The sequence below is a fragment of the Ranitomeya imitator genome, chromosome 1 (genome assembly GCF_032444005.1).
Source record: "Ranitomeya imitator isolate aRanImi1 chromosome 1, aRanImi1.pri, whole genome shotgun sequence".
Classification (NCBI taxonomy): domain Eukaryota; kingdom Metazoa; phylum Chordata; class Amphibia; order Anura; family Dendrobatidae; genus Ranitomeya; species Ranitomeya imitator.
Window position 1 is genome coordinate 7,349,966 of NC_091282.1, and position 23,811 is coordinate 7,373,776.

General features: G+C 45.4%; 1 protein-coding gene across 1 annotated transcript in view; it reads left to right on the forward strand.

Annotated features, from left to right (window-relative positions):
* The window catches only part of LOC138658169 (B-cell differentiation antigen CD72-like), a 155,114-nt gene that overhangs the window by 56,080 nt on the left and 75,223 nt on the right, over window positions 1-23,811 (forward strand). The window contains exon 4 of the mRNA XM_069745695.1: window positions 16,434-16,724. Coding sequence (XP_069601796.1) covers window positions 16,434-16,724 — 291 coding nt within the window. The remainder of the gene's footprint in view (window positions 1-16,433; window positions 16,725-23,811) is intronic.

The window sequence follows — 23,811 nt, forward strand, 5'->3', positions numbered from 1 at the left end:
CACACATTCCCTTACTTCTCTCCAGTCTTATCGTTATTACTTATCAGGTCCTCACCCAAGGGTCACACATTCTCTTACTCCTCTCCAGTCTTATCATTATTACATATCAGGTCCTCACCCAAGGGTCACACATTCCCTTACTCCTCTCCAGTCTTATCATCATTACATATCAGGTCCTCACCCATGGGTCACACATTCCCTTACTTCTCTCCAGTCTTATCGTTATTACACATCAGGTCCTCACCCATGGGTCACACATTCCCTTACTCCTCTCCAGTCTTATCGTTACTACATATCAGGTCCTCACCCAAGGGTCACACATTCCCTTACTCCTCTCCAGTCTTATCGTTACTACATATCAGGTCCTCACCCAAGGGTCACACATTCCCTTACTCCTCTCCAGTCTTATCGTTATTACATATCAGGTCCTCACCCGTGGGTCACACATTCCCTTACTCCTCTCCAGTCTTATCATCATTACATATCAGGTCCTCACCCATGGGTGACACATTCCCTTACTCCTCTCCAGTCTTATTGTTACTACATATCAGGTCCTCACCCAAGGGTCACACATTCCCTTACTTCTCTCTAGTCTTATCATTATTACATATCAGGTCCTCACCCAAGGGTCACACATTCCCTTACTCCTCTCCAGTCTTATTGTTACTACATATCAGGTCCTCACCCGTGGGTCACACATTCCCTTACTCCTCTCTAGTCTTATCATTATTACATATCAGGTCCTCACCCATGGGTCACACATTCCCTTACTCCTCTCCAGTCTTATCGTTATTACATATCAGGTCCTCACCCAAGGGTCACACATTCCCTTACTCCTCTCCAGTCTTATCATTATTACACATCAGGTCCTCACCCGTGGGTCACACATTCCCTTACTCCTCTCCAGTCTTATCATTATTACATATCAGGTCCTCACCCAAGGGTCACACATTCCCTTACTCCTCTCTAGTCTTATCATTATTACATATCAGGTCCTCACCCAAGGGTCACACATTCCCTTACTCCTCTCCAGTCTTATCATTATTACATATCAGGTCCTCACCCGTGGGTCACACATTCCCTTACTCCTCTCCAGTCTTATCGTTATTACATATCAGGTCCTCACCCATGGGTCACACATTCTCTTACTCCTCTACAGTCTTATCATTATTACATATCAGGTCCTCATCCATGGGTCACACATTCCCTTACTCCTCTCCAGTCTTATCGTTATTACTTATCAGATCCTCACCCATGGGTCACACATTCTCTTACTCCTCTCCAGTCTTATCGTTATTACATATCAGGTCCTCACCCAAGGGTCACACATTCCCTTACTCATCTCTAGTCTTATCATTATTACATATCAGGTCCTCACCCGTGGGTCACACATTCCCTTACTCCTCTCCAGTCTTATCGTTATTACTTATCAGATCCTCACCCATGGGTCACACATTCTCTTACTCCTCTCCAGTCTTATCGTTATTACATATCAGGTCCTCACCCAAGGGTCACACATTCCCTTACTCCTCTCCAGTCTTATCATAATTACACATCAGGTCCTCACCCATGGGTCACACATTCCCTTACTCCTCTCCAGTCTTATCATTATTACATATCAGGTCCTCACCCATGGGTCACACATTCTCTTACTCCTCTCCAGTCTTATCGTTATTACATATCAGGTCCTCACCCAAGGGTCACACATTCCCTTACTCATCTCTAGTCTTATCATTATTACACATCAGGTCCTCACCCGTGGGTCACACATTCCCTTACTCCTCTCCAGTCTTATCATTATTACATATCAGGTCCTCACCCGTGGGTCACACATTCCCTTACTCCTCTCCAGTCTTATCATTATTACATATCAGGTCCTCACCCAAGGGTCACACATTCCCTTACTCCTCTCCAGTCTTATCATAATTACACATCAGGTCCTCACCCAAGGGTCACACATTCCATTACTCCTCTCCAGTCTTATCATAATTACACATCAGGTCCTCACCCATGGGTCACACATTCCCTTACTCCTCTCCAGTCTTATCATTATTACATGAGGTGCGAAACCGGCTAAATAAGATTAAAATAGATAAATCTCCGGGTCCGGATGGCATACACCCACGAGTACTAAGAGAACTAAGTAATGTAATAGATAAACCATTATTTCTTATTTTTAGGGACTCTATAGCGACAGGGTCTGTTCCGCAGGATTGGCGCATAGCAAATGTGGTGCCAATATTCAAAAAGGGCTCTAAAAGTGAACCTGGAAATTATAGGCCAGTAAGTCTAACCTCTATTGTTGGTAAAATATTTGAAGGGTTTCTGAGGGATGTTATTCTGGATTATCTCAATGAGAATAACTGTTTAACTCCATATCAGCATGGGTTTATGAGAAATCGCTCCTGTCAAACCAATCTAATCAGTTTTTATGAAGAGGTAAGCTATAGACTGGACCACGGTGAGTCATTGGACGTGGTATATCTCGATTTTTCCAAAGCGTTTGATACCGTGCCGCACAAGAGGTTGGTACACAAAATGAGAATGCTTGGTCTGGGGGAAAATGTGTGTAAATGGGTTAGTAACTGGCTTAGTGATAGAAAGCAGAGGGTGGTTATAAATGGTATAGTCTCTAACTGGGTCGCTGTGACCAGTGGGGTACCGCAGGGGTCGGTATTGGGACCTGTTCTCTTCAACATATTCATTAATGATCTGGTAGAAGGTTTACACAGTAAAATATCAATATTTGCAGATGATACAAAACTATGTAAATCAGTTAATACAAGAGAAGATAGTATTCTGCTACAGATGGATCTCGATAAGTTGGAAACTTGGGCTGAAAGGTGGCAGATGAGGTTTAACAATGATAAATGTAAGGTTATACACATGGGAAGAGGGAATCAATATCACCATTACACACTGAATGGGAAACCACTGGGTAAATCTGACAGGGAGAAGGACTTGGGGATCCTAGTTAATGATAAACTTACCTGGAGCAGCCAGTGCCAGGCAGCAGCTGCCAAGGCAAACAGGATCATGGGGTGCATTAAAAGAGGTCTGGATACACATGATGAGAGCATTATACTGCCTCTGTACAAATCCCTAGTTAGACCGCACATGGAGTACTGTCTCAAAATTTCCAGCTTCATTTTAGTGACCGACATCAGCCACAGCCATCATAGATACTTCCATATGACTAACATATATAAATCAGGAGGGCGCATGGAAGTTCATTAAAAAATAAACATAACTTTATTAAATAACACACATAAATACATACAACTGTCACATATTGACAGCGTAAACACAGACACAACAAGTAAAAGACACCAGAAAAAATTGGGTCTACCGCATACAAATAGTAAACATAACACCAAACAATAAGGTGTAGTAAGGTGCTGGTAAGAAGAAATCCCCACTAACGTCTCCCAATAGTCCAAGTCTCATCCAAAGTCAATTCAGAGTATAATGTATAAGTAGTCGGAGACTCTCACCCACACTAAGTGCCTAGCATGAGCCACTATAAACGTAAAGGGGGGGGAGAGGGATAAAAAAGGGGGACTGTATTCTCACCTTACTGCAGGTAGGCCGCTTAACACGCCCCGACGCGCGTTTCGCTTCGCTTTCTCAAGGGGATAGTATGCTCTATTAGTGCCCATCAAACCCTATATATAGTGTGCAGATTAAAAGCAGCTGTCCGGTCCCAGATTGCTGCCGTGAACGTCCGGCGCATGCGCGCGCTGCCCTCACAGGTCCACCCGCCCCCGCCCGGTCATATCCGGCCTCGGGAGCCGGCGGGCACCAACAGGTCCCGCCCGCGCCCGCTGCAGGAAGTCGCCGGAGGGGAGAGGGCGGAGCCGCGACGGAGGCGCGCGCACGCGCACCACGGCAGGAGCTCGATGAGACCCAGGCACCGCCTCCTGTGTTCGTTGTAACCTAGCAACACAACTTGCGCAGACATGGGAGGAGTAACTTCACATAAAGAAAAAGTCCGTAGCATTAAGTAGTCCGTGTCTAATTCAGTCTTTTTCGTGTGTAACATGTCTACAAAGAAGCCAGCAAGGAGACGTCTTTTCGTAAGTGCCGGGTATATAGCGAGATCTCATGACTCCCATAGACGACCACAAGCAATTCGATTTCCTCATTCCATTAAAGAGTAAATAAATGCCGTAGGCCGAGTGCATATCGCCAATCTAGTGGAGAGTATCAATCACCGGAGAGCAATAAACAACCTAAATATCAAACATAAAACAAATGAGCATTAAAAACATAGCTAAAATGCAGGGAAAGGGAAGAGAAGGGGAACAAAGGGAAAATGATGACAAAAAATAATGGAATCTTAGTTCACATGAACATCTTCATATTTATAAATAAGGACCAAAATTGAGGGCCTCATTAAGGCCGGCGGGCTTAACGGTACCAAGAGTGACTATCCACATAACTTCCCGTTGTGCCAGCAATTTTTTTTATATTGCCACCCCTAATACCTGTGTGTACGACATCAATCCCTCTAACCCTAAATTCTTTAGGATCACAATTGTGTGCCAATCGGAAGTGTCTAGGGATAGTTTTGAGGGTGGATATATCATCTGCTGTTCTAGCCGCATAGATGTCCCTAACGTGCTCTCTGATGCGTATCCTCAATTCCCGTGATGTTAGTCCCACGTATATAAGGGGACAGGAACATGTAGCGTAGTAAACTACATTTTTAGTGCCACATGAAATATATTCTCTAATATCGAATATTTTTTGGTCCACAGAACTAAAGGTAGAAGTCTGATGCGTATTGACACATGCCACACAGTGGCCACATTTAAAGAAACCTTTTTTGGGGTGTGTACTACCAAAGAAATTAGGAGTCGGAGCAACATAATGGCTTTTAATGAGTAAGTCGCTCAGATTTTTAGAGCGACGGGGAGTCATGAGAGGTCTATCGGTGAGGAAGGGTCTCAGGGAGGGCTCCGCACTGAGAACAGGCCAATATTTCGTTAAAATATGACGCATATTGTCCCACTCGTGGTTAAATACCGAAATGAACCGTATATTTTCCTCTTTCTTGTCCGTTTTTCTTTTATGGTACAATAGAGAGTCCCGAGACACCGACTTAGCCCTATTATAGCCATTTTTGATGCATCTTTTACTATAGCCGCGCTGTTCAAAACGTCTCTTTAAGTCCAGTGCTTGATTTTCAAATTTTTGGTCCGTTGAGCAGATCCGCCTCACCCTTAGAAACTGTCCAACCGGGACGGCCCTAACTGTGGAATGACTATGAGCAGTGGTGGCATGTATTAATGAATTGACTGATGTTTCCTTACGGAAGACATCAGTCTGGATGGTAGAGGATGAATCCACCTCCAGACTGATGTCCAAAAAATCAATTTTCACTGCATCATATCTGTATGTCAATTTAATATTAAAGTTGTTATCATTAAGCATAGCCATGAACTCATCCAGCTGCTGCACCGTGCCCCGCCACAAAAATAAAACATCATCAATATAGCGTAACCAGCACAGCACATGGTCAGCGGCCCCCGCCCCCGAAACACCAAACACCAACCTCTCCCAGAAACCCAGGAAGAGGTTGGCGTACGCGGGGGCACAGGCCGCACCCATGGCTGCGCCGCGCTTCTGATGATAAAACTGGTTTTTAAACGTAAAAAAATTATGCGTGAGGGCAAAGTGCAGCAGCTCCAGGATGAGTTCACACAGTGGGCCGTCCAGGTTGGAGGTCTCCAGGAAGAAGCGGACCGCTCGGACCCCATCCTCGTGACTGATACACGTGTACAGCGTCTCTACGTCCGCAGTCACGAGGATGGTTTCCTTATCCACAAGGAGGCCGTCAACCCTAGCAAGGACGTCCGTTGTATCCCTCACGTGTGAGGGCAATGTCTCTACGATAGGTTTTAAGTAGAAATCGATAAATTTACATATAGGGTCACACAGACCACCTATTCCAGATACAATCGGACGTCCCGGTGGGTTGACGGCGTCCTTGTGGACTTTAGGGAGTAAATATAGCGTCGGCACCTTCGGGCACTGCACTGTAAGTCCTTCAAGAGCCTTTTTGTTGATAATACCGGAATCAAAGGCTTTAATTAGAATCTTTTGGAGTCGTGCGGAGAAGGACGCCACCGGGTTATAACCTAATTTCGTATATACCTGGTTATCCCGTAATTGTCTGAACGCTTCGCGTTCATATTTAGTAATAGGCCAGACCACGATGTTCCCCCCCTTATCAGCCGCCTTGAACACTACATCATCCAATGATTGCAGTTGGCGTATAGCTTCCCTCTGTTTGTTGGTTAAATTATCATAACGGCGGTGTGGGGATAAAGTTTTTAATTCATTAGAGACTAATTTAGTAAATATCTCCACCGCCGGGCAGAGTGATAAGGGAGGGAACCTCGTGGATCTGGGAAGAATGGTACTGGGAAACCCACCTTCATCATCTGGGGTTTGTTCGTCAAGAAGTTCCTCCAGAATACGTATGGTGTCCCTCTCCGCAGGGCTCCAGCCCTCCAGGTCATTAGTACCCCTACAGTGCAGTTTCTTTAGGACCAATTTTCGCGAAAAGAGATGAAGGTCTTTCAGTGCTGTAAAGTAGTTGAAACCATTAGTGGGAGAAAAAGAGAGGCCTTTACTCAGTACCTCAATCTGACTCTCAGTTAATATGTGATCAGATAAATTAATTACCTGCAGACCTCCCTGAGACTTATTCCCCACCGATATCCCCTCAGATCCCTTCTTTGCGTTTTGTCTGGTGTTCATTTTCCTACTGGTCCCACTGCCTGTGGATCCGTCATTTGAGGCTTCGGCTCGATTTTTAGTTATAGTCTGCTGTGTCTCTTCTCTAATTGATCTCACTGAGGCTGACCGGGACCGTGATCGAGACTCATTTCTATAAAATGGGCGTGACCTTTCACCTGGGTTTCTCCACTTATACATCTTGTTCTGGTTTTTATCATTAATATCCCGTTGGAATTTTTTTGATTTCGTCAGTTGTATCTCCTCCGCCCATTTTTGTGTCTCATCCTGTACCTCCACATTAAACTTAACGAGGGCCTCAACAGGCATATCCTTCTTTATATTACTTTGTAACTCCTCCATTTCTTTTTCAATGTTCTGGAGGGATTCAGCATTCATTTCTTTTAATATCTGCATGAAGCCGAATGAACAAACATTTGCATGATTCTCCCATCTATCCCGAATGTCAGAACTTTCCACTGGGAACGAGGGGAACACCTGCACCCGTAATCCCCTTGGTATCAAACCCTTCTGTAGATATTTCTCTAGAAATGCATGATTCCACCATATTTTAGTCCTTTTACGTGTAAGATCCTTAAATTTGTTAGTCATCTCCACAAGACCCTTATCATTCACTTCAACACCCGCAATACTGGTGTCTTTACATGCATCATTCAATTGCGAGAGCCATGCTCCGTCGCGGGCTCTGAAATCCATGGATATAGTACTGGAACCTACTGTGAGAAACACAGACAACAATATGAGTCTCAAAATTTCCAGCTTCATTTTAGTGACCGACATCAGCCACAGCCATCATAGATACTTCCATATGACTAACATATATAAATCAGGAGGGCGCATGGAAGTTCATTAAAAAATAAACATAACTTTATTAAATAACACACATAAATACATACAACTGTCACATATTGACAGCGTAAACACAGACACAACAAGTAAAAGACACCAGAAAAAATTGGGTCTACCGCATACAAATAGTAAACATAACACCAAACAATAAGGTGTAGTAAGGTGCTGGTAAGAAGAAATCCCCACTAACGTCTCCCAATAGTCCAAGTCTCATCCAAAGTCAATTCAGAGTATAATGTATAAGTAGTCGGAGACTCTCACCCACACTAAGTGCCTAGCATGAGCCACTATAAACGTAAAGGGGGGGGAGAGGGATAAAAAAGGGGGACTGTATTCTCACCTTACTGCAGGTAGGCCGCTTAACACGCCCCGACGCGCGTTTCGCTTCGCTTTCTCAAGGGGATAGTATGCTCTATTAGTGCCCATCAAACCCTATATATAGTGTGCAGATTAAAAGCAGCTGTCCGGTCCCAGATTGCTGCCGTGAACGTCCGGCGCATGCGCGCGCTGCCCTCACAGGTCCACCCGCCCCCGCCCGGTCATATCCGGCCTCGGGAGCCGGCGGGCACCAACAGGTCCCGCCCGCGCCCGCTGCAGGAAGTCGCCGGAGGGGAGAGGGCGGAGCCGCGACGGAGGCGCGCGCACGCGCACCACGGCAGGAGCTCGATGAGACCCAGGCACCGCCTCCTGTGTTCGTTGTAACCTAGCAACACAACTTGCGCAGACATGGGAGGAGTAACTTCACATAAAGAAAAAGTCCGTAGCATTAAGTAGTCCGTGTCTAATTCAGTCTTTTTCGTGTGTAACATGTCTACAAAGAAGCCAGCAAGGAGACGTCTTTTCGTAAGTGCCGGGTATATAGCGAGATCTCATGACTCCCATAGACGACCACAAGCAATTCGATTTCCTCATTCCATTAAAGAGTAAATAAATGCCGTAGGCCGAGTGCATATCGCCAATCTAGTGGAGAGTATCAATCACCGGAGAGCAATAAACAACCTAAATGTCAAACATAAAACAAATGAGCATTAAAAACATAGCTAAAATGCAGGGAAAGGGAAGAGAAGGGGAACAAAGGGAAAATGATGACAAAAAATAATGGAATCTTAGTTCACATGAACATCTTCATATTTATAAATAAGGACCAAAATTGAGGGCCTCATTAAGGCCGGCGGGCTTAACGGTACCAAGAGTGACTATCCACATAACTTCCCGTTGTGCCAGCAATTTTTTTATATTGCCACCCCTAATACCTGTGTGTACGACATCAATCCCTCTAACCCTAAATTCTTTAGGATCACAATTGTGTGCCAATCGGAAGTGTCTAGGGATAGTTTTGAGGGTGGATATATCATCTGCTGTTCTAGCCGCATAGATGTCCCTAACGTGCTCTCTGATGCGTATCCTCAATTCCCGTGATGTTAGTCCCACGTATATAAGGGGACAGGAACATGTAGCGTAGTAAACTACATTTTTAGTGCCACATGAAATATATTCTCTAATATCGAATATTTTTTGGTCCACAGAACTAAAGGTAGAAGTCTGATGCGTATTGACACATGCCACACAGTGGCCACATTTAAAGAAACCTTTTTTGGGGTGTGTACTACCAAAGAAATTAGGAGTCGGAGCAACATAATGGCTTTTAATGAGTAAGTCGCTCAGATTTTTAGAGCGACGGGGAGTCATGAGAGGTCTATCGGTGAGGAAGGGTCTCAGGGAGGGCTCCGCACTGAGAACAGGCCAATATTTCGTTAAAATATGACGCATATTGTCCCACTCGTGGTTAAATACCGAAATGAACCGTATATTTTCCTCTTTCTTGTCCGTTTTTCTTTTATGGTACAATAGAGAGTCCCGAGACACCGACTTAGCCCTATTATAGCCATTTTTGATGCATCTTTTACTATAGCCGCGCTGTTCAAAACGTCTCTTTAAGTCCAGTGCTTGATTTTCAAATTTTTGGTCCGTTGAGCAGATCCGCCTCACCCTTAGAAACTGTCCAACCGGGACGGCCCTAACTGTGGAATGACTATGAGCAGTGGTGGCATGTATTAATGAATTGACTTGGAGTACTGTGTCCAGTTTTGGGCACCGGTGCTCAGGAAGGATATAATGGAACTAGAGAGAGTACAAAGGAGGGCAACAAAATTAATAAAGGGGATGGGAGAACTACAATACCCAGATAGATTAGCGAAATTAGGATTATTTAGTCTAGAAAAAAGACGACTGAGGGGCGATCTAATAACCATGTATAAGTATATAAGGGGACAATACAAATATCTCGCTGAGGATCTGTTTATACCAAGGAAGGTGACGGGCATAAGGGGGCATTCTTTGCGTCTGGAGGAGAGAAGGTTTTTCCACCAACATAGAAGAGGATTCTTTACTGTTAGGGCAGTGAGAATCTGGAATTGCTTGCCTGAGGAGGTGGTGATGGCGAACTCAGTCGAGGGGTTCAAGAGAGGCCTGGATGTCTTCCTGGAGCAGAACAATATTGTATCATACAATTAGGTTCTGTAGAAGGACGTAGATCTGGGGATTTATTATGATGGAATATAGGCTGAACTGGATGGACAAATGTCTTTTTTCGGCCTTACTAACTATGTTACTATGTTACATATCAGGCCCTCACCCATGGGTCACACATTCTCTTACTCCTCTCCATTCTTATCATTATTACTTATCAGGTCCTCACCCGTGGGTCACACATTCTCTTACTCCTCTCCAGTCTTATCATTATTACATATCAGGTCCTCACCCATGGGTCACACATTCTCTTACTCCTCTCCAGTCTTATCATTATTACATATCAGGTCCTCACCCGTGGGTCACACATTCCCTTACTCCTCTCCAGTCTTATCGTTACTACATATCAGGTCCTCACCCATGGGTCACACATTCCCTTACTCCTCTCCAGTCTTATCGTTACTACATATCAGGTCCTCACCCAAGGGTCACACATTCCCTTACTCCTCTCCAGTCTTATCGGTATTACATATCAGGTCCTCACCCATGGGTCACACATTCCCTTACTCCTCTCCAGTCTTATCGTTATTACATATCAGGTCCTCACCCGTGGGTCACACATTCCCTTACTCCTCTCCAGTCTTATTGTTACTACATATCAGGTCCTCACCCAAGGGTCACACATTCCCTTACTCCTCTCCAGTCTTATCGGTATTACATATCAGGTCCTCACCCATGGGTCACACATTCCCTTACTCCTCTCCAGTCTTATCGTTATTACATATCAGGTCCTCACCCGTGGGTCACACATTCCCTTACTCCTCTCCAGTCTTATCGTTATTACATATCAGGTCCTCACCCGTGGGTCACACATTCCCTTACTCCTCTCCAGTCTTATCGTTACTACATATCAGGTCCTCACCCAAGGGTCACACATTCCCTTACTCCTCTCCAGTCTTATCGGTATTACATATCAGGTCCTCACCCATGGGTCACACATTCCCTTACTCCTCTCCAGTCTTATCGTTATTACATATCAGGTCCTCACCCGTGGGTCACACATTCCCTTACTCCTCTCCAGTCTTATTGTTACTACATATCAGGTCCTCACCCATGGGTCACACATTCCTTTACTCCTCTCCAGTCTTATCGGTATTACATATCAGGTCCTCACCCATGGGTCACACATTCCCTTACTCCTCTCCAGTCTTATCGTTATTACATATCAGGTCCTCACCCGTGGGTCACACATTCCCTTACTCCTCTCCAGTCTTATTGTTACTACATATCAGGTCCTCACCCAAGGGTCACACATTCCCTTACTCCTCTCTTTCTTATTGTTACTACATATCAGGTCCTCACCCGTGGGTCACACATTCCCTTACTCCTCTCCAGTCTTATCATTATTACATATCAGGTCCTCACCCATGGGTCACACATTCCCTTACTCCTCTCCAGTCTTATCGTTATTACATATCAGGTCCTCACCCAAGGGTCACACATTCCCTTACTCCTCTCCAGTCTTATCATAATTACACATCAGGTCCTCACCCGTGGGTCACACATTCCCTTACTCCTCTCCAGTCTTATCGTTATTACTTATCAGATCCTCACCCATGGGTCACACATTCCCTTACTCCTCTCCAGTCTTATCGTTATTACATATCAGGTCCTCACCCAAGGGTCACACATTCCCTTACTCCTCTCCAGTCTTATCATAATTACACATCAGGTCCTCACCCGTGGGTCACACATTCCCTTACTCCTCTCCAGTCTTATCATTATTACATATCAGGTCCTCACCCATGGGTCACACATTCCCTTACTCCTCTCCAGTCTTATCGTTATTACATATCAGGTCCTCACCCAAGGGTCACACATTCCCTTACTCCTCTCCAGTCTTCTCATTATTACATATCAGGTCCTCACCCATGGGTCACACATTCCCTTACTCCTCTCCAGTCTTATCATTATTACATATCAGGTCCTCACCCATGGGTCACACATTCCCTTACCCCTCTCCAGTCTTATCATTATTACATATCAGATCCTCACCCATGGGTCACACATTCCCTTACTCCTCTCTAGTCTTATCATTATTACATATCAGGTCCTCACCCGTGGGTCACACATTCCCTTACTCCTCTCTAGTCTTATCGTTATTACATATCAGGTCCTCACCCAAGGGTCACACATTCTCTTACTCCTCTCCAGTCTTATCGTTATTACATATCAGGTCCTCACCCGTGGGTCACACATTCCCTTACTCCTCTCTAGTCTTATCGTTATTACATATCAGGTCCTCACCCATGGGTCACACATTCCCTTACTCCTCTCCAGTCTTATCATTATTACATATCAGGTCCTCACCCATGGGTCACACATTCCCTTATTCCTCTCCAGTCTGATCATTATTACATATCAGGTCCTCACCCAAGGGTCACACATTCCCTTACTCCTCTCTAGTCTTATCATTATTACATATCAGGTCCTCACCCAAGGGTCACACATTCTCTTACTCCTCTCTAGTCTTATCATTATTACATATCAGGTCCTCACCCGTGGGTCACACATTCCCTTACTCCTCTCCAGTCTTATCATTATTACATATCAGGTCCACACCCATGGGTCACACATTCCCTTACTCCTCTCCAGTCTTATCATCATTACATATCAGATCCTCACTCATGGGTCACACATTCCCTTACTCCTCTCCAGTCTTATCATTATTACACATCAGGTCCTCACCCATGGGTCACACATTCCCTTACTCCTCTCCAGTCTTATCATTATTACATATCAGGTCCTCACTCATGGGTCAGACATTCCCTTACTCCTCTCCAGTCTTATCATTATTACATATCAGGTCCTCACCCGTGGGTCACACATTCTCTTACTCCTCTCCAGTCTTATCATTATTACATATCAGGTCCTCACCCATGGGTCACACATTCCCTTACTCATCTCCAGTCTTATCGTTATTACACATCAGGTCCTCACCCATGGGTGACACATTCTCTTACTCCTCTCCAGTCTTATTGTTACTTCTTATCAGGTCCTCACCCGTGAGTCACACATTCTCTTTCTCCTCTCCAGTCTTATCATTATTACATATCAGGTCCTCACCCATGGGTCACACATTCTCTTACTCCTCTCCAGTCTTATTATTATTACATATCAGGTCCTCACCCATGGGTCACACATTCCCTTACTCCTCTCCAGTCTTATCGTTACTACATATCAGATCCTCACCCATGGGTCACACATTCCCTTACTCCTCTCCAGTCTTATCATTATTACATATCAGGTCCTCACCCGTGGGTCACACATTCTCTTACTCCTCTCCAGTCTTATCATTATTACATATCAGGTCCTCACCCATGGGTCACACATTCCCTTACTCCTCTCCAGTCTTATCGTTATTACACATCAGGTCCTCACCCAAGGGTCACACATTCTCTTACTCCTCTCCAGTCTTATTGTTACTTCTTATCAGGTCCTCACCCGTGAGTCACACATTCTCTTACTCCTCTCCAGTCTTATCATTATTACATATCAGGTCCTCACCCATGGGTCACACATTCCCTTACTCCTCTGCAGTCTTATCGTTATTACACATCAGGTCCTCACCCATGGGTCACACATTCCCTTACTCCTCTCCAGTCTTATCATTATTTCATGTAAGGTCCTCACCCAAGGGTCACACATTCTCTTACTCCTCTCCAGTCTTATCATTATTACATATCAGGTCCTCACCCATGGGTCACAGATTCCCTTACTCCTCTCCAGTCTTATCGTTATTACACATCAGGTCCTCACCCATGGGTCACACATTCCCTTACTCCTCTCCAGTCTTATCATTATTACATATCAGGTCCTCACCCGTGGGTCACACATTCCCTTACTCCTCTCCAGTCTTATCATTATTACATATCAGGTCCTCACCCAAGGGTCACACATTCCCTTACTCCTCTCCAGTCTTAACGTTATTACACATCAGGTCCTCACCCATGGGTCACACATTCCCTTACTCCTCTCCAGTCTTATCATTATTACATATCAGGTCCTCACCCATGGGTCACACATTCCCTTACTCCTCTCCAGTCTTATCATCATTACATATCAGGTCCTCACCCATGGGTGACACATTCCCTTACTTCTCTCCAGTCTTATCATCATTACATATCAGGTCCTCACCCATGGGTGACACATTCCCTTACTTCTCTCCAGTCTTATCATCACTACATATCAGGTCCTCACCCATGGGTGACACATTCCCTTACTTCTCTCCAGTCTTATCATTATTACATATCAGGTCCTCACCCATGGGTGACACATTCCCTTACTCCTCTCCAGTCTTATCGTTACTACATATCAGATCCTCACCCATGGGTCACACATTCCCTTACTCCTCTCCAGTCTTATCATCATTACATATCAGGTCCTCACCCATGGGTCACACATTCTCTTACTTCTCTCCAGTCTTATCATCATTACATATCAGGTCCTCACCCATGGGTCACACATTCCCTTACTCCTCTCCAGTCTTATCGTTATTACACATCAGGTCCTCACCCATGGGTCACACATTCTCTTACTCCTCTCCAGTCTTATTGTTATTACATATCAGGTCCTCACCCATGGGTCACACATTCCCTTACTCCTCTCCAGTCTTATCGTTATTACATATCAGGTCCTCACCCATGGGTCACACATTCCCTTACTCCTCTCCAGTCTTATCGTTATTACTTATCAGGTCCTCACCCATGGGTCACACATTCCCTTACTCCTCTCCAGTCTTATCATTATTACACATCAGGTCCTCACCCATGGGTCACACATTCCCTTACTCCTCTCCAGTCTTATCATTATTACATATCAGGTCCTCACCCAAGGGTCACACATTCTCTTACTCCTCTCCAGTCTTATCGTTATTACTTATCAGGTCCTCACCCATGGGTGACACATTCCCTTACTCCTCTCCAGTCTTATCGTTACTACATATCAGATCCTCACCCATGGGTCACACATTCCCTTACTCCTCTCCAGTCTTATCATTATTACATATCAGGTCCTCACCCGTGGGTCACACATTCCCTTACTCCTCTCCAGTCTTATCATAATTACACATCAGGTCCTCACCCATGGGTGACACATTCCCTTACTCCTCTCCAGTCTTATCTTTATTACTTATCAGGTCCTCACCCATGGGTCACACATTCTCTTACTCCTCTCCAGTCTTATCATCATTACATATCAGGTCCTCTCCCATGGGTCACACATTCTCTTACTCCTCTCCAGTCTTATCATCATTACATATCAGGTCCTCTCCCATGGGTCACACATTCCCTTACTCCTCTCCAGTCTTATCATTATTACATATCAGGTCCTCACCCATGGGTCACACATTCCCTTACTCCTCTCCAGTCTTATCATTATTACACATCAGGTCCTCACCCATGGGTCACACATTCCCTTACTCCTCTCCAGTCTTATCGTTATTACACATCAGGTCCTCACCCATGGGTCACACATTCCCTTACTCCTCTCCAGTCTTATCATTACACATCAGGTCCTCACCCATGGGTCACACATTCTCTTACTCCTCTCCAGTCTTATCATTATTACATATCAGGTCCTCACCCATGGGTCACACATTCCCTTACTCCTCTCCAGTCTTATCATTATTACATATCAGCTCCTCACCCATGGGTCACACATTCCCTTACTCCTCTCCAGTCTTATCATTATTACATATCAGGTCCTCACCCATGGGTCACACATTCCCTTACTCCTCTCCAGTCTTATCATTATTACATATCAGCTCCTCACCCATGGGTCACACATTCTCTTACTCCTCTCCAGTCTTATCGTTATTACATATCATGTCCTCACCCATGGGTCACACATTCCCTTACTCCTCTCCAGTCTTATCATTATTACATATCAGGTCCTCACCCATGGGTCACACATTCCCTTACTCCTCTCCAGTCTTATCGTTATTACATATCAGGTCCTCACCCGTGGGTCACACATTCTCTTACTCCTCTCCAGTCTTATCATTATTACATATCAGCTCCTCACCCATGGGTCACACATTCCCTTACTCCTCTCCAGTCTTATCATTATTACATATCAGGTCCTCACCCGTGGGTAACACATTCCCTTACTCCTCTCCAGTCTTATCATTATTACTTATCAGGTCCTCACCCGTGGGTCACACATTCCCTTACTTCTCTGCAGACTTATCATCATTACATATCAGGTCCTCACCCGTGGGTCACACATTCTCTTACTCCTCTCCAGTCTAATTTTCATTATAACAATATCAGTGACTTATTCATTTCCAGACATCGACTTGCGCCATCAGTTCGATCATCTTTCCGAGAGTCACGTGAGTCACATGGAGTTGAGCAGACGTCTGACTCAGACGCTTCAGAAGAAGGAGGAGGACCTGGTGGCCGTAGGGGACAGTCTGGAAAAAGCCCGGATGGAGAAGGAAGCAGTAGTTTTAGGTATCCAGAACTTTAACGTGTCTTTACTGAAGTGTGAGCAGACGGCCCGGAATTCTGCAGACAATAAGGAAGCGGCAGAGAGACGTCTGAAAGAGGTGTTGTCCCAAAAAGAAGAGCAGGAGAAAGGTATAAGATGTACCCAGCACACTTCATATCACGTTTTATGCCCCAGTCACATTACTGCCTAAGACACGCAGCAATGTGGGTGCAGCTTTTTATGTGACTGGACTATAAGTACTAGGAGAAACTAAAAATGAATTGTAAATGTACAAGTATGATGAGGTTATCAGCGCATGGTAGCAGTAATATACATCTGGGTGGAGACAACGCTGAAAGTACTATCAGGCGGAATCTGTACATTTCTTTAAAGGGGTGACCAAGATCGGAAAATCATGTCTGCTTTCTTCCAGAATCGGCGCCACATCAATTCCCAGGTTTTATCTGGTATTGCAGCTTAGTCATATTCACTCCCATGGACCTGAGCTGCAGTGCCAGACACTATCCATGGATGATGGACTGCGGGTTTCTGATGGAAAGCAGCCATCTTGGACAACCCTCCACATTTCTGACATTCTGTTCTATATAAACACTAATATGCTGATTCACATATCCGCATTTCCCTTATAAGGAGCAATGATTTATTCCAGACGTCTGTCATCGTAAAGATCAGAACACTGGTATTGACTAGAAACTAGGTGGAAAGCTTCTTATTTCGAGACCTAAGGAGAATTTCTGATGAAATTTAATTAATCCTTCCAATGTCCAGAAGAAGAGCAGTTACAAGAAGAGCATAAGATGGTGGAAGAAGTCTCATAGAAACCTAGAATGTCATCCCGGTGACCAGATCACATCTTCAGAGATCACTGGACAGAAGACAACCATTAGAGAGGGGCCCACATGACATCTAGAGATGGGCCTTTGGGAAAAAAGCATCACTACCCAAGAACAACAATCCCAGAACACAAGATCCTGGAAGACATGTCTAAATGCCAGATTACCATCCTCTAGGTAGTTGTTACCCCCACTGGGGTCACATTGAAGAGAATGTTCACATGACATCTACATAGGGCTGACAGCAGAAGACCACCACTACCCAGATGCAACAGTCCCAAAACACAGGATGTTAGAAGATATTTTTGAGAGACCAGAACTTCATTCTACAGGAAACTCTCCCCCACAGCATGGTCACAGTGCAGGAGACCACCATCAGAGAAAGAAGTACACAACATCTGCATAAATTAAACATGGATGAGGGGTACAGCAACAATCAGCAGACATGCACAAAAATTAGATTATAATATACAGGGGCTTCTCACAAAATTAGAACATCGTCAAAAAGTTAATTTATTTCAGTTCTTCAATGCAAAATGTGAAACTCATATATTCTATAGAGTCATTATACACAGAGTGATCTATTTCATGTGTTTATTTCTGTTAATGTTGATGATTATGGCTTACAGCCAATGAAAAGGCAAAAGCAATTATCTCAGTAAATTAGAATACTTTATAACACCAGCTTGAAAAATGACTTTAAAATCCAAAATGTTGGCCCGCTGAAATGTATGTTCAGTAAATACCCTCAATACTTTGCTCCTTTTGCATCAATTACTACATCAATGCGTCGTGGAATAGAGGCGATCAGTGAGCGACTTTTACTTCTATAGGATTGGGTCGGGTTTCACGAAACCCGACTTTTTCAAAAGTCGGGTCAAGTGAAATCGGCCGATCCTATTAAAAAGTCGGGGCCGGGGTTGGCCGAAACTCGAAACCCAATGCAGTGCATTGGGTTTCCAATGGTTCCCAGGGTCTGAAGGAGAGGAAACTCTCCTTCAGGCCCTGCGATCCACATTTAAGTGTAAAATAAAGAATTAAAATAAAAAATATCGCTATACTCACCCTCTGACGCGCCCTGGTACTAACCGGGAACCTTCCTTTCTTCGAATCAGCGCTTGCAGGACCTTGCTATGACATCGCGGTGACGTCGCAGCTTGTGATTGGTCGCGCGGCCGCCCATGTGACCGCTCGCGCGACCAATCACAAGCCGCGACGTCACCGCGATGACACGCAAGGTCCTGCAAGCGCTGATTCTTAGGAAGGAAGGCTGCCGGAAAGAAGCCTAATAGGAATATACTCACCCTCGGACGCGCCCTGCTTCTTTCCGGCAGCCTTCCTTCCTAAGAATCAGAGCTTGCAGGACCTTGCGTGACGTCGCGGTGACGTCGCGGCTTGTGATTGGTCGCGCGAGCGGTCACATGGGCGGCTGCGCGACCAATCACAAGCCGCAACGTCACCGCAACGTCACCGCAAGGTCCTGCAAGCGCTGATTCGAAGGAAGGAAGGTTCCCGGTTAGTACCAGGGCGCGTCAGAGGGTAAGTATAGCGATATTTTTTATTTTAATTCTTTATTTAACACTTAAATATGGATTCCGATACCGATTTCCGATATTGCAAACATATCGGAACTCGGGATCGGAATTCCGATACCAGATTCAGAAGATCGCCGACTTCATGGCCGACTCCACACAGGGGTCGGGTTTCATGAAACCCGACTTTGCCAAAAGTCGGCAACTTCTGAAAGTGGCCAACCCGTTTCGCTCAACCCTACTGCTGAGGGGTTATGGAAGCCCAGGTTGCTTTGATAGCAGCCTTCAGCTTGTCTGCATGGTTGGGTCTGACTTCTCTCGTGTTCCTCTTGACAATACCCCATATTCTTTATGAGGTTAAGGTCAGGCGAGTTGACTGGCCAATCAAGCCCAGTGATCCATCTGTCCCGGCTCGGGTGTTCAGGCCAAAAGGAGGAAACATGTCTAGTGCTCAGAGACTCAGGAGACCCTTCTGCAGAAATTGTCGATGATTTCACCACTTTGCCAGGGATTGCAATGCCGGGACTGACCTCCATATGACAGTGCCAGCTTTAAACTACCATCCAATGTAGTTGCTGGGTGACCTGCAGCAGCCTCTTATTTGCAAATCCCACAATGGGGAGAGCATGATTTGCATTCGTGCCGTACAGTGCTAGAGAAAGTGAGGTGTTTGGTGGATAGATACCAAGTCTGAATGCACCTTTATGACCCTAGACATCATCGAGAGTTTTTTCAGTCTTATGATGGAATCCGAAGATGGGAGCATTGTTCGTCTTACAGCAGCAGACAATGGCCAGCTGCTCGTGAAGAGAATTGTGTGGATGAGAGTGAAGCTATGTGATCAAGACGTGGGCACAAAAGGAGTGGTTCTGGTGGATCATCCCCCCAGGAGGGGAACGGACGCGACCTTGGGAATGAACATATTACAGGATCTGGATCACCGTCTCTTCACTAAGGAAGGTCCGCGGTACTGGCAATGCAGAACAACCCACCGGCCAACCCATAAAGTTCTGCAGCAGTTAGTGAGAAGTTGCAGCTTTTAGAAAATTGCCTCATCCAGTCGTCCCATGGGTTTGGTCAGAGTACACTCACATATTCTAATGGTGATTGCACCAAAGAGAGAACAACTGCTGATGTTACCTGTGGGAGTCTATCGGAGGCTGAATGGACTGGAGGTGCTGATCGAGCTTGTATACGAGGAAGAGTCCCAAACAAGACTTTTATTGGCCTGTGAGCTAGCAAATGTGAAAGATAGTTGTGTGCCCTTCTGTTGCATTAACATGCTGGATAGCAGTCACTATTTCCGGGGGTACATTGCTGGCTGAAGTCTATGTGCCTGAAGGAAAGATATTCCGAAGAACAGGATTAAGCCTCCAGCCCATTTGAAATTAATCTTGGACTTATGCTGATGAAGTTACCAGGAAAGAAAACCTGACTGCTGAGTGGATGGATAGGATGGGGGTGGATCGAAAGACACCAACCCTGGTTCAGCAGAGGCTTCTGGAAGATACTCTATGGGAATTTCAGGATGCATTCTCTCATTATGGAGAAGATTTTGGTGCTCCTCTAGAATCGAGAATGAGATTCCAACAGAGAATCTTCTGTTCTTGGAATGCTACTGTCAGATTCCTCCAAAAGTGTACCAAGAAGTAAAGAACATGGTGGCCAGCATGTTGGACAACCTAGTCATACGAGAGAGCAAGAGTCCTTGGGCTGAATCAGTGATATTCGTACGTGAGCAGGACGAGTCCCTAAGCTTCTGTGTCATCTATAGAAAACTGAATGCTCACATAGTACGTGACACCTATCATCTCCCCCATATTGAAGAATCACAACCCACTCTGGGTTGGGCTAAGTACTTCTCCACCCTAGATTTGGACAATGGATACTGGCAAGTTCCAGTTGCAGAGAAGGACAAGGCGAAGACGGCGCTGATCCTCTCGATGGAACTCTGAGTTGAGTTCAACAGAATACCATTTGGTCTTTCATATGCACCTGGGACATTTCAGCGGATAATTGAACTTTGCCTGGGTAACCTGAACTTTGACTCCTTTTTGATCTACCTTGACGATTTGGTGGTGTTCGGGACATCATTTGAGGATCATCTGCAGAAATGTCCTGCAGCGACTTCCAGACAATAGGCTGTAGATCAAACCCAAGAAATGTCAATTGTTCCAAGACTGTATAGAATACCTGGGTCATATGGTAACTCCCGAAGGAGTGCAGCCAGCTTCCAGTAAGGTGGATGCAGTCATGAAGTGGCCTCAGCTGAGAACGTTGCTAGAGGGGAAAGCCTTTTTGAGACTTGCAGGATATTACCAACGGTTTGTCCCAAAGTTCGCCTATCTGGTTGGTCCTTTGAACAAGCTGCTGAGAGCCATATCTCGAGGGCCTAAGAATCGTCCCACTCATTGGGGTCCTCAATGACAGAAGGTCTTTGAAGAAATGAAAGCTGCCCTAAACAGATCTCCATTTCTGCCTTAGGCCCGGTTTGATACCCCGTTCATCTCCATTTGATACCTCTACACAGATGGAAGCCTGCATGGTCTGGGAGTAGTGTTATCACAGGTGCAGGATAGGAAGAGAGAGAGTGGTCGCCTATGGAAGTCATTCCCTACGAGAGACAGAGCATAATATCGCAAACTATAGTTTATTCAGGCTAGAGCTACTGGCTTTGGTTTGGGCTATGACAGAACGATTTGCAGAGTACCTAATGGTAGCTTAAGTGGTAGCAATTACTTACATTAATCCATTGGCCCACCTAGAAAATGTCAAACTTTGGGCACTAGAACAGAGGTGGGTGGCACGATGAATCAGTTTAACTACCATATCAAGTTCCGACCAGAAAGGGAAAATGGAAACGCAGATGCATTATCCCGGGTTTACGATGGGACCGCCGACTAAGTGTATCGATAAGGAACCAAGACCCCTGACCTAGCTCGACTGCCTGTCTTTCAGAGCATGGTGCATTTAAGTGGGGTGGGTAGCCTCTGGTGTGACCACGGTGCTCGGAAAAGCTCCTGAGGATTGAGAATGGACCCATAATGAAAACAGAGATGTGCAGCGTGTAAAACACTGGGTCAAGGCCGATATTTGGCCTGAGCCAGAGGAGCGGTAACAGCTGTCCTCAGGGCAGAAAATCTGTTGCATCAATGGGATAAACTCAGTGTGATTCAAGGCCTTTTGTGTCGTAAGATATACAGTACTTACCATCGGAGTTGCAGCTCCACCATCAGGTTGTTATTTCCATGCTATTAGGTCCAGTAGCTGATCCTGAGGCTAATGAGAAAGGGGCTTGCCCATATCTGTAAAAGATGATAATTGAGGCATGCCAAAAATGCCCAGCATGTGCGTCGAGTAAAAGTCTGGAACAGCGAGCTCCTGTTCAGACCATCCAGGCATCCGCTACGCTGAAGATAATCATGATACACTATGTGCAATTAGGATACTTCTGTTCAGGACACTCGTATTGTTTGTGTCACGACCGACAAGGTAAAGTCCACCGGACGACACAACTTATACCTACAATGGGATGGAATGGGGTGAGGAATGCCCTAACCGTAGGGAATGAGGGATGGGGACACCTTCTGAACTTCAACCTAAGCCTTTCCCTAAACTCAGGATAAAATTAAACACACCAGTAGCGCTTCAGTAACTCTGAATCCTGCAGCGGATACAAATACAGTGCCACCCCTCTGTATTAGTAGCTATAAACAAATATATATAAACAATCCGCGCTGGGTTCTGTAGTACAGAACCCAGCGCGGATTGTTTATATATATTTCTTTCCCTAAACTCCCCTAACGCTGTAAGTGGGTCCTTCGCCCTGCTGCTGTCACATACCTAGTCCCTGACTGTCACCTCACGAATCCCTGTCGAATGCATTGGCCGGCAAGGATGCTAGCCTTACCACTGCAGATAATAAACAACACAGGGAAAGTGACAAAACCCAAGACAGACAGATAGAGGGGAAATTAAACTTAACAACTGGGTAAGGCACTAGGACCACAAACTCCAGGAAAACAGCGGACTAACTATGTGACTTTTTAAAGGATGGTTGAAGTGGTCACCACCCACATCAGCTAACAAGCTACAAAACAGCTGCCAGCAAGGGAGACTGACATTAACCCTTGCTGGCCCGAAAGGAAAAAAGCTACATGTAAATTATAGCAGAACCATATCTGCTACAAATCCAAAAAATGAATCGTGATAGTTTGGTGATGACTGATCATTTCCCTAATTATGTCGGTGGCAGTACCTACCAGAGACCAGAATGCTGAATCAGCCCCTGAGGCGATAAGTCTTCACTTCATTCAAGTGTTTGTGTGCCCATGGCAGATTCATTCTGATCAGGGAGTGTGCTTCCAGGGTACCTTAATGAAAGAACTTTATCACCTGGTATTGAGCAGTCTAGGATGACGCCCTATCATCCGCAAAGCAATGGTGCGTGTGATCGTTTCAACCGCACCCTCCTGCAAATGCTGCGAACCCTGGAGAATGCTCAAAAAGCATGCTAGCCAAAATACCTGCCTGAACTAATGTGGGCCTGCAATAATCGAGTGCACAGCACAACTGGGTACTCGCCCCACATGCTGATGTTTGGGAGGGCAGGTAGGGAAATTGAAAACCTACACATGCCTGATACCATGGCTGATCCTCCTTGAACCACTACCTTGTGGGCGCAGGAGCACCGGTGGCGCTTCAGAATGGTGAACAGAGTGGTGGGTGATCGGTTGAGACAGCCGACACATCATGACCAGAGACCAGTACAGAGGAAAGTGTTTGTTCCAGCGGAAAGAGTGCTAGTCCAAGTCAAAAAGCCGTCTGGGAAGTTAGATGACCAGTTGGAG